The sequence below is a fragment of the Pipistrellus hanaki genome, assembly GCF_964339955.1.
Source record: "Pipistrellus hanaki genome assembly, chromosome: 6".
In the NCBI taxonomy this organism is placed as follows: Eukaryota; Metazoa; Chordata; class Mammalia; order Chiroptera; family Vespertilionidae; genus Pipistrellus; species Pipistrellus hanaki.
Window position 1 is genome coordinate 36,194,233 of NC_140508.1, and position 18,894 is coordinate 36,213,126.

The 18,894-nt window shown below is 41.0% G+C and overlaps 1 protein-coding gene across 2 annotated transcripts in view; it reads right to left on the reverse strand.

Annotated features, from left to right (window-relative positions):
- PIGU (phosphatidylinositol glycan anchor biosynthesis class U) overlaps nucleotides 1-18,894 on the reverse strand; it is a 76,450-nt gene that overhangs the window by 24,419 nt on the left and 33,137 nt on the right. The window contains exons 7-9 of one of the 2 annotated variants that reach the window (XM_084888577.1): nucleotides 17,758-17,855; nucleotides 2,439-2,593; nucleotides 424-567 (exon numbers count right to left, since the gene is read on the reverse strand). In XM_084888577.1, the coding sequence (XP_084744703.1) occupies nucleotides 424-567; nucleotides 2,439-2,593; nucleotides 17,758-17,855 (397 nt within the window). The remainder of the gene's footprint in view (nucleotides 1-423; nucleotides 568-2,438; nucleotides 2,594-17,757; nucleotides 17,856-18,894) is intronic. The other variant, XM_084888578.1, reaches the window with a different exon arrangement.

Sequence of the window (18,894 nt, forward strand, 5' to 3'; positions counted from 1 at the left end):
GAACCTTTCAGTTCACAGGCTGATGCTCTATCCACTGAGCCAAACCGGTTAGGGCCACCTAACGCATCTCGAGTCCCCTTTGACAAACTGTCACTGGGCTGCCGATACAGGACACCCAACAAGATTTACTTTTTCCAAAGACAACCTCCGACTCCAACCTATGCTGTTATCCAGAACAGTGAGTGGCCTCAGCAGCAGTGTGGGTGCAGGTGCCCCAGCGGAGAAATATCAGGGTGCTCCCTGCAGCCTGCACCCGTGTGTGACTCCACTGCTGGCTATGGCCACTGACACCCAGGGCGGCTGAGGGCAGGGCTCCCTGGCAAAGATGGCAGAAACCTAACAGCAGATGCTCCCAACCTGAAAGGCACCTGCAAGGCTACACATGGTTCTCTGAACAGAGAGGGAGCAGGCCCAGCCACTTACTTCAGCTTTATGGCTAAGGGGATCGTGTAGAAGAAGACGTTGATCTGAAACACACACACGAAGAAGAGGCTGAAGTGCTCAAACATCTCCGCAAAGAAGTACCAAAAAAGACCGATGTTTGGAGTGAGGTCTGGCACAGAAAGTCTGGAGTGAAGAAAACAAAGGGAGAGAAAAAAGAGAGCCACGTTACAAATGGTCTGCTTTCACCTGGCTTTCTCCTGAAGACGCTGATCACTGCGGGGCTGTGAAGATGACTTTGTCTCCACAGAGATCGGGGTGTGAGGGGCTCCATAGGCACCCTGGATATAGCTAATTAACAAACGTAACGACAGAGAATGACAACCTATAATAAATGTCAGCTGAGCCAGACTCTGGCATGTATCAAATATCTGAAATGAGGCAGGGATTCATGCTAGAAATCAAAAGACCAGCCCCTATTGTACTGCCAAGACATACATGTTTAAAATTAGGAGTTACTCAGTACTGTAACAAAAGAGGAATGGGTTCTCCATGAACAATAGCTATTTGGGCATTCCAAAGACTTGTCTAGAGAAACAAGCTCGAAGACTCTGCTCCTCCCCATTCCTGCTCGGCATCCCACAGCGGGGGCCACTGCAGAGAGACTTCTAGGGGCTGAGGAATCACCAGCAGGTTCTGGCGAGGATACGAGACCTCATTTGAGAAGTACGGGTTTAACTGGAAAACTTTTTGTCGAGTTGTATCAGATAAAAATTGGCTGCAATTCTGGCTCTTCTAAAAATTTACTTTATATTTTTTATTGAAAAAATATGGAGTGGAAGCTGATGTCATTCACAATTTCACAAGGGGAACACATGGAGCATGAAGAACATGAGGAAAGCACTCGTGGTCAGATTTCACTAACAGCTGCCCCCAGGGCAGGCCTTTGCCTTCTGCTGTAACTACATTTCCTCGTCTGTCAAATGAGATACAGAACAGTGTGTGGCCAGCAGGAAACCAGGAGAGGCTTTTCACTCCTATCTGAGTGTTACAAATTCCGATTCAAGGCAGAGCGTGAAGAGCTGAAAGTTACTGAGATATTATTATATTCAGCCAGGATTTAACAAAATTAGCAGTCCAGATTCCCAAAGGGGAGTCTGCCGCTCCAGATCCCCTCCCCCCTGGTTTAAGTGTCTACCACCCCCCTGGACTGTGAGCTCCCGGAAGCCTGGGCTTTAGCATGTCATCCAGAGAGCCTTGGAAATGTCTGCAGAATTCTTACTGCAAACCCATTCTGATTTTTTTCTAAAAAGGTTGACACATGGGAGGTGGCATTATTTTAAAGAGACCCTCTTGCCGTGAAGGAATACATCCGTTCCTCTTAGGGACTGAACCAAAACCTTCTAGGCAGAGGCTGGTGGTCGCTTTGGATGTTCCTGGCGAGTGCACTAGTTCAAATATATGCTGTAGACCAGTGGTCCTCAAAGTGAGTTTCCTGGACCAGCCGAACAGCATCAGCTGAAAACTTGTTAGAAATGCAAATTCTTGGTCCCTACCTCAGACTTACTTAAAACCTCTAGAAGTGGGGCCCAGCAACGGGGGTGTTAGCAAGCCCTGAGGCAATTCTGATGCGTTCTAAAGCGGAAGACCATGGGTCTAGATCAGTGTTTCCCAAACTTCTCTATGATGAGAATCACCTGGTGGAGTTGTTAAAACACAGATTCCTGAATCCCAACTAAGAAGTGCTAAACTAGAATTTTTGGGAACATATAGGTAAAATTGTATACTTAACTAGTGCTCTAACACAGATGTTATATACAGAGCACTAAGTTAGGTATGCAATTTTACCTATATGTTCTCAAAAATTCTAGTTTAGCACTTCTTGGTTGGGATTCAGGAATCTGTGTTTTAACAACTCCACCAGGTGATTCTCATCATGAGAGAAGTTTGGGAAACACTGGTCTAGATGCTCCCTGTGGTTGCTCGCACTCAGATTCCAGCTGGAGTTGTGAAAAACAAACTAGCTTCCAGAGTTTTCTAATGAGGTCACTACTTACATGAAGCCGTAGACTGCGGGGATGAAATCCCAAGAGCTGAGAAGGAAGAAGGAGAGGCAAATGATTACCACTAGGCTCCCCACGTACATCATGGCATACTCCCAAGAGAAGATCCAGAAGGCTCTGCTCTTTACTTTCACAGGTATGTACTCCCGCTAGGAGAGAAGGCAAAACAGTACATTTAGGGAGACCAATAATATAATAGAGGGTAGTTATCACCTTAAACTGAAAAACACAGGAAATAGAAAAGGTTGAAAACCAAAGGATTGAAAATATATACTAGGTAAACACTAACTAAAAGAAAACTAGTTTGATTATACTGTTACCGGATAAAAAGTATTACAGAGATAAGGATGCTCCATAATCATAAAAGGTTCTAGTCATCAGAAAGATATAACATTTCTAAACTTGTATGTAGCTAATAACACAGTCTCAAAATATATAAAACAGACATGGACAGAGCTACAAAGGAAAAACAGACAAATTGATCATCAGTGTATAACTGAATAGGTCAAACAGGCAAAAACCAGTAACCAAGTGGCACGTGTGAATAGCAATATTTAATAAATTTGGTCTCATGAGATCTTATAAAACATAATCCTATATAATAAAGATGCAATATGCAAATGGGCATTATGTGTCCCCTTAACGACCGGATCAGGAGGGTGGGGCACCGAGCTACAAGTGGAAAACTACAGGAAGGGGCCGGGGCAGCAAGCTATGAGGGGAAGTGGGGAAGAGGGTGGGGGGCGGGGAGCTACAGGAGGTTGGGGCAGCAGGCTAAGAGCTACTGGAGGGCGGCAGCAAGCTACTGGTGAGCTATAAGACACACAGATTCATGCACTGGGCTACTAGTACTTGTATAGAATAGTACACCAAATAATGGGAGGATTCACATTCATTTTAAGCATTTGGGGCATCTATTTTTTGAAAATATTTTTAAAATTTATTTCAGAGAGGTAGTGAGAGACAGAAACCTCAGTGATGATAAAGAAGCCTGCCCAGTGTGGCTCAGAGATTGAATGTGAACCTATGAACCAGGAGATCATGGTTCAGTTCCTGCTCAGGGCACATGCCTGGGTTGCGGGCTCAATCCAGTGTGGAGCATGCAGGAGGTAGCCGATTGATGTTTTTTTTCTCATCATTGATGTTTCTATCGCTTTCTCCCTCTCCTTTCTTCTCTGAAATCAATAAAAATATATTTTTTCCCTAAGAAAAGGAACAAGACAGGGATGTCCCCTTTCACCACTCTTATTCAATAAAAAATATATTTTAAAAAAATGATGAGAGAGAATCATTGATCATCTGCCTTCTGTATGCCTCCATGGGGATGAAGCCCACAACCCAGGCATGTGCCCTGAGCGGGAATTGAACCATGATCTTTTGGTTCATAGGTCAACATTCAACCTCTAAGCCACACTGCTAGGCTGGGGACATTTATTTATTTTTTTATTTCAATTTTCTATACTGTTAAGAGTACTTACAGAGTCGCCCCCCCCCTCCCGCATTGTCCCCCTTTCCAAGTTCCCACCCAGTCCTTCACCACCCTATTGTCTGCATCTATAGGTTCTTTAATCTCTTCCCATCTTCCCTTCCCCTGTCCCTTGGAGATTATCCATTCTATTCAATGTTTACATGCCTCTAGTTCTATTTTATTCATGAACTAGAGGCCTGGTGCATAACATTCATGAATGGGGGGGAGGGGGTAGGTGTCCCTCAGCCCGGCCTGCACCCTCTCGCAGTCCGGGACCCCTTGGGGAATGTCCGCCTGCGAGCTTAGGCCCACTCCCAGTCCTTTGTGCTGCCCTGGAGGTGAGAGAGGCTCCTGCCACCACCACTGCACTTGCCAGCCATGAGCCCAGCTTCTGGCTGAGCAGTGCTCCCCCTGTGGGAGTGCACTGACCCCCAGGGGGCAGCTCCTACATTGAGCATCATAACACTGTAGTTCTGCTGTTTGGTTGATTTGCATATTAGGTTTTTATTATACGAATTTAGTTTGTTCATTAGACTCCTTATTTGTTTATTTTGATTTTTACTAGTAGAATCAATTGTTGATAGATATGTATTTACTGCCATTTTATTGTATTTTTATCTTTTTTTCTTCCTATTCTTTCTCTTAAAGAATACCCTTTAAGCCGAGACCAGTTTGGCTCAGTGGTAAAGCGTCGGCCTCTGGACTGAAGGGTCCCAGGTTCTATTCTGGTCAAGGGCATGTACATTGGTTGCGGGCGCATCCCCGGTGGGGGGTGTGCAGGAGGCAGCTGGTCGATGTTTCTCTCTCATCAATGTTTCTGGCTCTCTGTCCCTCTCCCTTCCTCTCTGTAAAAAATCAATAAAATATATATATTTTTAAAAAAGAATACCCTTTAATATTTCATGTTAGATTGGTTTGGTATTGATGAAGTCTTTTAGCTTTTTCTTGTCTGTGAAGCTCTTTATCTGACCTTCAATTCTGAATAATAGCTTTGCTGGGTGTAGGTCCCTGCTATTCATCACTTTGATTATTTCTTGCCACTTTCTGGCCTGCAAAGTTTCTGTTGAGAAATCAGCTGACAGTCGTATGGGAACTCCCTTATAAGTAACTTACTGCTTTTCTTTTGCTGCTTTTAAGATTCTCTCTTTGTCTTTAACCTTTAACATTTTATTTATGATGTGTCTTGGTGTGGCCTCTTCAGGTTCCTCTTATTTGGGACTCTCTGAGCTTCCTGGACTTGTAAGTCTATTTCTTTCACCTGGTAGGGGAAAGTTTCTGTCATTATTTCTTCAAATAGGTTTTTAATATCTTGCTCTCTGTCTTCTCTTTCTGGCAGCCACATAATACAACCTCACAGTACAAATGTTGTTATAAATGAAGTTGTCCCAGAGGGTCTTTATACCATTTTCATATTTTTGGATCCTTTTTTCTTTTTGCCCTTCGGATTTTTTTGCTTCCTCATATTCCAAATTGCTGATTTGACTGGTGGCATCCTCTACTCTACTGTTGAATCCCTATAAATTATTCTTTATTTCAGTTAGTGTATGCTTAATTTCTAAGTGGCCCTTTTTCATCTTTGATGCTCTCTCTCACTAAAGTTCTTGAAATTCTATGTCCCTTGAAGCTCTCATTAAGATCCTTGAGCATCATAATAACAATTGTTCTGAACTCTGTATCTAGTAGATTGTTTGCTTCCATTTCATTTAGTTCTTTTTCTGGAGGTTTCTTCTGTTCTTTCATTTGTGAAAGGCTTCTTTGTCTCTGCGTTTTGGTTGCTTCCCTATGTTTGTTTCTATGTATTAGGTAGAGCAGCTATGTCTCCTGGAATTGGCAGAGTGGCCTAATGTAGTAGGTGTCCTGTAGGGCACAGTGGCTTATCTTCCCCAGTCACCTGAGCTGGTCACTCTAGGTATGCCCCTGTGTGGGCTGTGTGCACAGTCTTATTGTAGTTGAGCCTTGATTGCTGTTGGCATCACTGGGAGGAATTGACTCCCAGTCCACTGGCTGTGAGGACCAACTACAACTGTAGTGGGAGAGCTGCTGTGCAAGTCCCTATGGAGCAGAACTTGCTTCCATGGGACTTTGGTACTCACTGAGTCTGCCCCATGAATGTGTAGCTGGTGGATGTGTAGAGTTGTAATCTGGTATGGTCTGAAGCTGTCCATTGGGTGCACTGGCTCTGGGACCTCCCAGCAGAAGCTACAGAGTTATCTGCAGATGGATGCTAGTCATGTTGGGCTTGGAAGTGCCAGGCGAGGTCAAGCTGTGAAGCAAGGCAGACTGGTTCTAATGCTAGGACTTGGGCCTTTTATTGAGAGTTATGGGGCATGCTGACACCAGCTGCTGCTTGTTTGGAAGAGTTAAGCAAAGCCTGAGCCAGGACAGGCTATTCATATGGAAAAGCAGCTGCAAACAGCTTGGGTGGGGTTGCAAACTGTATGGATCAAGGTCTCATAATCACCAGGGCAAAGTGAACAGTGTGAGCCAGATTGATGGAGACTCAGATATGGCTGCCAGTCAGCTCTGTGACAGGGGAGATCTCAGCATAGGAACAATGATCCCTCTGGCACTTCTGTCTGGGAAAAAAACCGCCCCGGAGTTCTTGCACCAATGCCAGACAATCCAGTTCCTCTCTGGTGTCCCTGGGTCCCCCCAAGTCACTACCCAGCACTGGAACTTAGAGGGAGCAAGTCTGAGTAAGTCTGTGCATGGCCCTTTAAGAGGAACTGCTGGGATTCTGAGAGCCTCCACGTCACTCAGCCACAATCCCCGCTGGTTTTCACAGGCTAAAGTTATGGGGATTTCTCTTCCAAGCACTAGAAGCCTGTGCTGAGGGTACAGTGTGGGGCTGGTACTCCTTGCTCCTTACAGGAGGTCTTCACAACCGAGATATCCTTCCTAATTAAAGAAACCACCACAGGTGGGTGCTGGAAGCCTCCCTCCCATTTACCATCTCAATGTGTTTTCTTCTTTACTTCTCTAGCTGTAAGGTTTCCATTCAGTCCTATTTCAGGTGGTTCTGAATTATGGTTGTTCTGTATTTTAATTGTAATTTTGATGTGGTTGTGGGAGGCACCAAGTACTGGCATTTACCTACGCCACCATCTTTATTCCATTCCAAGCATTTGGGAGCATTTATAAAAATTTACCATGTACATAAATCAGACCACAAAGAAATAACAACAAATTTCAAGGATACTATAGCATACAGATACAAATCTGTGACCATAATGCAATTAATCAAAATTGTTAATAAAAAGATAGCCGAAATCTTAGAAAACCTTTTCTAAATTACTCAGTGGTGAAATAAATGATAAAAGAAAATTTTTATGTTAGAAATGATTACGAAAATACCTTATATCACTTTTCATATAATGTGGATAAAACGTACTCTGAGGAAAAAGTACAAGCCTTATAAGCCTATATTTAAAACAGAGGGCTGAAAATAAATAAGCTAAACATCCATTTTAGACATTAGAAATAGAATAACAAAATAACCACTCCCCAAGAAGAAAGGAAATAATAAAGGTAAAAGTAGAATTTGATGAAATTGAAAAGTCACTATATAAGGAAGCAACAAAGCCAAAAGCCAGCTCTTAGAAATGACTAAATAAGACTGATGAAACTCTAAGATTGATTAAGAAAAAAGAAAAATCAAAGAAACAATATTAGGAACATATAAGGGGACAAAAAGGATGCAGCAGTCTTTAAGAAATACAATTTAAAAACTTATGCCAATGTGTTAAAAAACTGAGACAAAACACATTCTATGAAAAATATAAATGTTTTAAATATTTCAATTAATATGCCAGTGTCATACAAAATAAATAAAAGGAGATGAAAGGAGGTGACGATGAAATGTAATAAAATATTCTTGATTGGATCAAAATTGTTCTGAAGGCTCTGTACATAATTGAGAACTTGAATTTGGAGTGTATATATTAGATAATATGAATCTATGAAAGTTCAACTTACTGGGTGTGCTAATAGTTATGTAGAAAAATGCTCCAGTTTTTAAGAGTTACCTGTTGAGTATTTAGGGCTGATATGTCTTATTATATGTCATTTCCCTGAAAATAAGTCAGAAAAAAAGAAAAAGAAAGAAAAGATCTGATACACACACACACACACACACACACACACACTAAGATATGGAAAATGTGGCAAAATGATAACTGGAGAGTTTACATAGAAGGTATTTATTATTCTAGTCTTCCAACTTTTCTTAAAGCATCAAATAAAAAATTACCAAAAATCAAATTCATGAAGAAATAAAAAATTTTGAATGGTCCTATAACCATTTAAGAAATAATTCAGCTACACATGAAAAAGATCATGATAAAGTTGTGACTAGGTTTTTTCCAAAAATTCAAGGTTAGTTGAGCATAAGGAAGCTATCAATATACGAACCACAAACAGCATCAAGAAATCCTATTAGTATATAGATATATGCAACAACTATTTATGATAAAAATAATAAAAAAAATCCAATGAAGTGGGATAAAAAAATTAACACAGAAATAGCTTTCAAATACAAAAATAATAAAAAATTAAGAGGACACAGCTGAAACCGGTTTGGCTCAGTGGATAGAGCATCGGCTTGGGGACTGAGGGGTCCCGGGTTTGATTCCAGTCAAGGGCATGTACCTTGGTTGCGGGCATATCCCCAGTAGGGGGTGTGCAAGAGGCAGCTGATCGATGACTCTCCCTCATCGATGTTTCTAACTCTCTATCTCTCTCCCTTCCTCTCTGTACAAAATCAATAAAATATATTTTTTTTAAAAAGAGGACACAATGATAGATGAAACCACGTTTATAATAACACCAAAAAAATAAAAAATAAAACTAAGATTTAAATTTAACAGGAAATGTGCAAAACCTATTCAAGAAAAATTTTAAAGCAATCCTGAAAGACACTAAAGTCAACTGCTTAAATTTGGTTACATTACAATGAAAAGTTCTGTGCAACAAAATCACTATAATCACTATAAGACGAGAATGTATGTCCACACAAAAACTTATACATGAATGTTCATAGCAGCATTATTCATATTGCTTCCTATAGATGCCTTCACCAGGGATCAAACCTGCAACCCCAGTACGTTATAACGAAATTCGTGCACGGGAGGGGGATGTCCCTCAGCCAAGCCTGCACCCTCTCCAATCTGGGATCCATTGAGGGATGTCCGACTGCCCATTTAGGCCCGATCCTAGTGGACTGCTGGCTCCAACTGCTCGCCTGTCTGCCTGCCTGATTGCCCCTAACTGCTTCTGCCTGCCAGCTGATCACCCCCTAATCACTCCCCTGCCAGCCCAATTGCCCCTAACTGCTCTCCCCTGCCAGTCTGGTCACACAATGAAGTACTATGCAGCTGTAGAAAAACAACAAAACAATAAGGACTATCTGTTTAAATAGTTTCCAGGAAATAATGTTAAGTGGAAAAAGCAGAACACAAAAAGATTATCTATCCTTCATAAAAGAAAAAAAGGGGAGGATGTAAGAGAATATACGTGTGCTCTGGCTCAGGTGGTTGAAGCATTGTCCTGTGGAGTGGCACATATATTCCATTCCAGTCAGGGCACATACTTGGGTTGCAGGTTTGATCCCCAGTGGAGGCATCTATGAGAGGCAACAGATTGATATTTCTCTTTCACATCGGTGTGTTTCTCTCTCTCTCGCTTTTCCTCCTTCTCTCTAAATAAAATAAAGGAAGGAAGGAAAGAAGGAAGGAAGGATACAGAGATACATGGATCTGTTAATTTGTGCAAAAGCAATACAGGAAAGAAACTGAAAACTAGAGAGATTAATTACGTGGGGTAACAGGGAAGGTAGAAAGCAAAGACCAAGATAGCAAGGATGAGCCTTAGCTGGTTTGGCTCAGTGGATAGCGTGTCAGCCTGTGGACTGAAGGTTCCTGGGTTCGGTCAAGGGCACATGCCTGGGTTGCGGGCTCAATCCCTAGTTGGGGGCATACAGAAGGCAGCCGATCAATTATTCTCCCTCATTATTGATGTTTCTATCTTTCTTCCCCTTTCCCATCCCTCTCTGAAATCAATTTAAAAAAGGTAGCAGGGATGAGGATAGAATAGTTCTCTGAATATATCTTTAAAAAATATATAGGTTATCATCTATTTCTGCATGTGGTTTATATTAAAAACATCCTATTGGAACACTCAGATCTTAGTCACTCTTTGACTCTGAGTTGGACATGGTCTGAATCAACCTGATTTGACCTCCTCAAATGTCCCCATTGGGAAATCTTATCTTGAGACTAGGGCATTCTGCTTGTAAAAAAACAGGAACATACCAGAATTCTGAGCAATAAATCAATCTAATAATTGAAATGAAGACAAGGTTCTGACATTGTCAGAACTACTGGCCCAAGGAAAAGTAGGTGCAATGAAGATTTGACAACACAAGTCATGGATGAGCTAGATAGACTTTCCCAGAGACAACAGCAGACTAGAAAAGCAGAAAGATTGTTGTTTCACTTCCTTATGGGTCTGGAACACTGTGTCTGTCTTAGAGTTGCTGAATATATCTTTTTGTATAGCCGACTCTTAGAATTACAGTAGTATTTAAATCCCTTCACATACTCCCCAAATAAACAATTAAAATCAACCAGGATATAGGGGAAATCCAAAATGAATATAAACAGTAATAAATTAACCTAACTATGTCACAAATCAATAACATAACCACACTGAAGGGTTATATGGGGTAGAAAAGAACTAAACTGACTATGAGAAATAGTAAGTTGACAGAATACTATAAGGCTAAAGGCAAAAAGAACTATATATGAACGTTATAATCAAGTCAGTAAGTGTATTTCTATGGGGGTATTCTCACAGCAATTCTAGAACTACTTTATATGCTTACTAGAATTGAACAAACAAGAAAATATATTGCAGACAATGAAAGCTAGGTTTCTCACTGTTAAGAAAAAGAGAAAGAAGTTATAAGGAAAAGGGAGAGACTAAAGTGAACCCGGTGGTGTTGGCTGGAATCACAGGTATCAGTATAAATGGATAGAAAGGTAAAGAATTACAGATGGCCCTAGCTGGTTTGGCTCAGTGGATAGAGTGTCTGCCTGAGGACTGAAGGGTCCCAGGTTTGATTCTGGTCAAGGGCACATGTTGGGGTTGCAGGCTTGATCCCCAGTAGGGGGCGTGCAGGAGGCAGCTGATCAATGAATCTCATCATTGATGTTTCTATCTCTCTCTCCCTCTCCCTTTCTCTCTGAAATCAATACAAATATATCTATTTTTACGAAGAATTGTAGATGTGTATATATGTTAGTTAGCATACATATATTATTTCATAGCTCTGTCTCTCAGAAGCAATGACTCCCTTTTAACAATAAGCATACCTAAAACCATTGGTTTCTAAATAACATTCTTCAATAAAAGGAATCCAACTGTCCCTGAAGAAGTACTGATTTCAGGGCTGGGCGAGAAAATACAAGATGAGCCTGGAACATCTTGTGGTATCAGAAAAAAAGGGAAGGAAAGGCTCAAAATAGTAGGGGCTTGTCAAAATAACACAGGAGCGAACCTGAAGGACTTCTTCATGGTCAAAGCTAGAAAAATATGAGCAATAAGCTAATGATAGCACCCAATTTTTTTTTTTTTTGAGGGGAAATTCCTATAACGTACATTTAACCATTTTGAAGTGTGTGATTTGGTGACCATTTTAATCATGTATAATGCATAGGTTCTTTAACAGTTATCTTGAAAGAAGTTTGAGGCGGGTGAGAAATAGATCCTCCTCTACAAAAAGGAAAGCAAGCTCCGGAGCAGATTCTGGCATATTTTGCAACATCTATTAAGCAAAAACATTTTAAAAAAGAAACTCAAGGAATCCTTTGATTTCTTGTTATTTATAAACCCTAGGGCCAAACGTAATGTACGAGTCCAGCCTGCAAACTTCACAGTGAACAGATGGGGATTCGTTTTACCCACCTCTTGTCATTTACAACCTCTTTTGCTCAATAATAAATGCTAACTAAAAATGAAAAGTGTGTAAGTGCAAGTGTTGAAAGAATGATGCTTAAATGTTCTGATCAATTTTTAAACCTTTTTATTTTAAAACACAGAAAACTATGTAAAAGATATAGCTTAGTGAATGATTATAAGGCAAATATCCTTATAACCGCTGCCCGGGTCCAAAGAAAGACATTTCCAGTGACTCCCCACGTCTCTCTCCGTGTCCTGTCCCCACCACAATCCCCTCTTCCCTCCACAGTAACCACATTTATCCTGGCTTTTATATTAGAAGAAAAATATCACTTCCTTGCATTTCTTTATGGTTTTCCCCATAAATGTGCATCCCTTTACATTATAGTTAAGTCTTGGCCATTAAAAAACATCTGATTCAACTTTTAAGCCTCTTTTAATGCACAGGTCCTGTACCCACCTCACTCCCATGCATTGCTCTTTCTTTCTTCCTTAGAATTCATCTGTCGGAGTAACTGACTCATTTAATCTCGGGAATGTCCTGCAATCTGTTTTTTACTATTACACGCTTTGTCTTCAGTATTTCTTACAAATTGGCAGCTGGATCCAGAGGCTTGATCAAGTTTGGCTTTGATCCCTTTGGGCAAAACTTTGGTGGCAGTATGTTCTTTCATCATGAGGCATTATTTTTGTTTGTTTTAGTATATTTTTATTGATTTCAGAGAGAAGGGGAGGGGGAGAGATGGAAACATCAGTGATGAGAGAGAATCAATGATCGGCTGCCTCTTGCACGCCCCACACGGGATTGAGCCCGCAATCCAGGCATGTGCCCTTGACCTGAATTGAACCCGGGACCCTTCAGTCCACAGGCCAACGCTCAATCAACTGAGTCAAACTGGCCAGGGCTTGTTTTTTTTAATGTTAATCCTCTATGCCTAAATCAGCTGGAGACAGAATTATACTATCCTATCATTTTGTTTCTATTTATAAGCTGGAATAATTTCATAAAGAGATGCTTCCTCTCACTTATTATATGCTTACCTCATGATACAGAAAAGGCAGGATAAATGCTTAATTTTTTCTTTTATTTATCCAGTTTTCAAGATAATGAACTTGTTCCCTGTCAATTCTCTTAATTTGACCGATTAGATTCCTTTATTTATTTTTAATTTTTTAATTTATTAAGGTATTACATATGTGTCCTTATCTCCCCCATTGCCTCCTCACCCCCACCCCCACTCATGCCCTCATCCTCCTGGTGTCTGTGTACATTGGTTAGGCTTATATGCATGCACACAAATCCTTTGGTTGATCTTTCCCCTTACCTCCACCCTCCCTTACTTTTCCTCTGAGGTTTGAAATCTGATCGGTGCTCCTCTGTCTCTGGATCTGTTTTTGTTCATCATTTATCTTTCTCTGGCTAGCTCACTTCACTTAGCATAATGCTCTCTAGTTCCATCCATGCTGTTGCAAATGGTAAGAATTTCTTCTTTTTTAATGCAGCATAGTATTCCATTGTGTAGATGTACCACAGTTTTTTAATCCACTCATCTGCTGATGGAAACTTAGGCTGTTACCACATCTTAGCTATTGTAAATTGTGCTGCTATGAACATAGGAGTGCATATATCCTTTCTAATTGGTGTTCCTAGTTTCTTGGGCTATATTCCTAGAAGTAGGATCACTGGGTTAAATGGGAGTTCCATTTTTAGTTTTTTGAGGAAACTCCATACTGTTTTCTACAGTGGCTGCACCAGCAGTGCATGAGGATTCCTTCTTCTCCACATCCTCACCAGCACTTGTTGTTTGTTGATTTTTGATGAAAGCCATTCTGACAGGTGTGAGATGGTACCATATTGTTGTTTTGATTTGCATGTCTCAAATGATTAGAAAATAAACAAATGGGACTACATCAAAATAGAAAGCTTTGTGCAGCAAAAGAAACCATCAACAAAACAACAAGAAAGTCCACTGCATGGGAGAACATATTTGCCAATGTTATCACCGATAAAGGTTTAATCTCCAACATATACAGGGTACTCATACAACTTAACAAAAGGAAGATAAATAATCCAATAAAAAAATGGGCAATGGACCTAAATAGATACTTTTTGAAAGAAGACATAGGAAGGCCAAGAGACAATGAAAACATGCTCAAAGTCACAAATCATCCTTCTCCCTTCCTCTCAGTAAAAAATCAATAAAAATATATTAAAAAAAAAGAAAAGAAAAAAGAAAAACCTGTTTGGGTTTAGCTCCTTTGATACCAGGTAGAACCATGTAACCTATCCAAAACTCCAGAAAGTATAGAAATCACAGGTTTAACCCTTTCAGTTCAAAAATAAGAGGTCAGATTGGATCCTTAAGGGCACTCACAAAGTATTTTCTCCTGGTTTCTGTCACTTTATTTCAAAGAAAATAAGAACCTCAAGCCGTGTAAGGGGATCCATGGCTTTAGGAATCCGAAGCAAAAGGAGGAAACTAGGAACTTCCCTGACTGCACCTCTGCTAGCCTCACAGCTCGGCCTCGAGGTTCTGTGCACTTTAGGGCTATTTTATTCTGCACGCTATCAGATCATAACATTTAAAGCTTGTCTCTCACTTGGAAACTAGGCCCTAAGCCAAGGTCAGAGGAAGAGTGAAGATCGGGGGGGGGGGGAGACCAGAGGGCTCAAACTACCATTCTCATAAGTGACTCACTAGTGAGCCAGATGGAGCACTCCCCGCCTTGGTGCTGAAGCCTCCCTGTGTCTCACATGGGAAAGAGAAAAACAGCTTTACCTCTGACATTGGTTGGACACTCGCTTGTCCACCTCCTGCCCTCTCAAAATTCTACCAGCAGAATGGAGGCAAGTTTGTAGTGTCAAAGAAGTTAAGTACAAACTAACTTTCACAGTTCCTCTGACCATAGAAAATGAAATATTTTCTTTTTCTTTTTCTTTTTTTTATAAAATATATTTTATTGTTTTTGTACAGAGAGGAAGGGAGAGAGATAGAGAGCTAGAAACATTGATGAGAGAGAGTCATCGATCAGCTGCCTCTTGCACACCCCCCACTGGGGATATGCCCGCAACCAAGGTACATGCCCTTGACCGGAATCAAACCCGGGTCCCTTCAGTTCCCAAGCCGACGCTCAATCCATTGAGCCAAACCGGTTTCGGCAAAAATGAAATATTTTATTTTCCCCTCATCACTCCAGGTACCTTCAAGCTGGTGACCCTGTCCTTTCTATGAACATTTGAGCACTAATCAACAAATCAAATAATAACCATAACTGATATCTACTAAACTCTTACCATACTCTGTTCTAACTATTTGACATGCATTAACCGTTTTCAGTAGCTACTATTATATTAACCCTATTGTATAGGTGAGTAAACAAGGCATAGCGAAGTAGTTACTTTCCCAAGATCACAAAGCTAATACACATCCAAGCCAGGACAACTTCAGAGCCTATATTCTATCTCCCTCTTTTTAACTATAAAATTTTCAAACACAAAAAAAGTTGAAAGAGTATGCTAATCAACTACATATCTGTCACCGAGATTAAATAGTAACACCTTGCCATACTTTTTATCTGTGTGTATAAATATTTCTGTGCATAAATTTTCTACATATCATGACACCTCTCCCAAAAACACTTCTGCATGCAGCTCCTAAAAGGAAGGAGATTCCGCCCAGCTGGCATGGCTCAGTGATTGAGTGTCGACCTATGAACCAAAAGGTCACAGTTTGATTCCTGGTCAGAGCACATGTCTGGGTTGTAGGCTCTGCCCCAGTGTGGAGCCTGCAGGAGACAGCCAGTCAATAATTCTCTCTCATCATTGATATTTCTATCTCTCCCTTTCCTTTCCTCTCTAAAATCAATTAAAATAGGTGGTTTTATAAAAAAAAAATATTTAAAAAGTAAGATTTGCCTATGAACCATAATACTATTATCACATCCAAGAAATTACAATTCCCTATTATCATCTAACTAGAGGCCCGGTGCACAAAATTTGTGCTCAGTGAGGGAGTGTCCCTCAGCCCAACCTGCACCCTCTCCAATCTGGGACTCCTCGGGATTGGGCCTAAATAGGCAGTCAGACATCCCTCTCACAATCCAGGACTGCTGGTTTCCAACCGCTTGCATGTCTGCCTACCTGATTGCCCCTAACCGCTTCTGCTTACTAGCTAATCACCCCTAACTCCTTGCCAGGCTGATAGATGCCTAATTGCCCTCCCCTGCCAGCCTGATTGTCCCTAACTGCCCTCACCTGTCAACCTGGTCACCCCTAACTGCCTTCCCCTGCAAGCCTGGTTGCCCCTAACTGTCCTCCCCTGCAGACTTGGTCACTCCCAACTGTCCTCCCCTGCTGGCCCAGCCACCCCTAACTGCACTCCCTTGACAGCCTAGTCACCCCTTACTGCCCTCCCCTGCAGACCTTGTTGCCCACAACTGCCCTCCCCTGATGGCCATCTTGTGGCGGCCATCTTGTGTCCACATGGGGGCAGCCATCTTTGACCATATGAGGGTGGCCATCTTGTGTTAGAGTGATGGTCAATTTGCATATTACCTCTTTATTATATAGGATATCTCTCTCATCGATGTTTCTCTCTATTTCTCTCCCTTCCGCTCTGTAAAAAATGAATAAAATATATATATATATAAAAAAGAATAAACTGTGCCGAAGCTGGTTTGGCTAGTGGTAGAGCGTCGGTCTGTGGACTGAAAGGTCCCAGGTTTGATTCCGGTCAAGGGCATGTACATTGGTTGCGGGCACATCCCCGGTATGGGGTGTGCAAGAGGCAGCTGGTGGATGTTTCTCTCTCATCGACGTTTCTAGCTCTCTATCTCTCTCCCTTCCTCTCTGTAAAAAATCAATAAAATATATTTAAAAAAAAAAAGAATAAACTGTAAATATGAAGTAAGAAAGACAATACAAACAACAACCATTGTTATGTGGAAAAATGCTTGGATTCAAGAAGAATCTAGAAAGAAACTCAAAGCAAAATAATTTCATAATATGATGTTATATCTATTAAACTAGCAATCATAAGTCAAATTTAAAAAGCCAATGGCTGCCCTGGCCAATTTCATTCAGTGATTAGCATGTCAGCCCATGGACTGAAGGATCCTGGGTTCAATTCTGGTCAAGGGCACATACCTCGGTTGCAGGCTCAATCCTGGCCCTTATCAGGTGCATGAGGAAGGCAACCAATCAATGTTTCTGTCTCTCTCTTTTTCCTTCTCCCCTCCCTTCCACTCTCTCTAAAAAATTGACAAAATATCCTCAGGCAAGGATTAACAACAAAAAGCCAATGGCACCCTGCGAGGAAGTGGTTCATTTCACTTCAGACACCTATGGTGACACTGCAAATAGGCCCAGGATTTCAGGAGAACAATCTGGGCTTGCATAATAAGAACTATTCAACTTCTCTCACCTTTAGTTCAAATGATTCAGCTGGAGAAACATGCTTTAAGGAAATAAAGAAAACCAGATTTCTACACTATTTTTATTAGTGACACTAGGTCACATCTCAAAATAATCAAGTAGAAGACCAAGCTAACCATGCATCATCATGACATCAACACAAAGATATATTAAAAAGTCAGTTAAAATGATAAGCATATAGCCTATTCCAATAAATGGGGATATATATTTGGTTTTAGCAACAGTGCTTATACTTAAGAACAATGGCTCTGAAATTAGACATTTCTTGGTTTGAATCCAAACACTGCCCCCTCTACACTTCGAAGAAATGTTTCTCTTTAAACAATGGATTTGTAAGCAGAAGAAAGTAAGTGTGAATTAAGCCATGATAAGCCATGCCCTCCTTTCCCCCAAGCAGAGACAGGCTATGTATCAAATGTCACTTGAGTACTGGCTTCTGACCAGCGAGTGCTTACCTGGAGGAGATAAAGGAGTCCTGGGACAAACAAGGTGAGTGGGTACAGAGACTGGTATGTCGCTAAGGCAAGAAAAATAGCACTGAGGAAGGCACTACCTGTAAAAAGAAATAAATGTATGGAATAATCCAGCCTCATCAATCAGAATTAGATTTGGAGGGCCCCCAAATCAAGAAACTTTCTCTAACTTTTCAAATAAATCACCTGTCAAATATCCCCTGATATACAAGGTGCTTTGGAAACTCACAGAGAGCCTCTTGGCTTGAATACCAATGAAAGAAAACAAGGAAGTCAAAACCATTTACCTTTAGCAACCTGAAATATTAGAGGTATATTTATTTTAACAATTCCAGACCCATAAAGATTTTATAAAACTTCAGCCCAAAGGGGGGGCGGGGAGTAAGAGATCAAGAAAGGATTTGTATGCATGCATAGAAGCATAACCAGCTGGGAGCGGTTTGGTTCAGTGGATAGAGCACTGTCCTGTGGACTGAAGGGTCCCGGGTTCGATTCCGGTCAAGGGCATGTGCCTTGGTTGCGGGCACATCCCCAGTGGGGAGTGTGCAAGAGGCAGCTGGTTGATGTTTCTCTCTCATCGACGTTTCTAACTCTCTGTCCCTCTCAATTCCTGTGTAAAATCAATAAAATATATTTTTAAAAAGGCAAAAAAAAGCAAAAAAAAAAAAAAAACCCAGCATAACCAATGGACACAGACAGTAGGGGGGTGAAGGCCTGCGCTGGGAGCTGGGAGCGAGGAGCAACTGGGAGAGGTCAGTTGGGGGAGGGGGGAAGGAGGCATATGTAATACTTTCAACAATAAAAAACAAAAAACAGAGGAAGTGATCACGTTTGTTGCTTGGTTTAAAATAAATAAAAAAGGTTTTTAAAAGAAAAAAAACCCAAAAAACAAAAAACAAAAACACTTCAGCCCAAAGATGAATAAAGGGATCAAGTCTATTAACATCATGTCCTATTTAAGTTACCAATTGATTATGCCTACAGTTATTGCTTAAGCTATTCAGAATGAGAAACCTATCCTTTTGGATGTTCTAAAACCCCATCACTATTTTTTTTTTTTAAGCGTACATTTATTAAAGCTGGGGACAGTGAAATAAAGGGAGAGCTTAGGATAGAAGA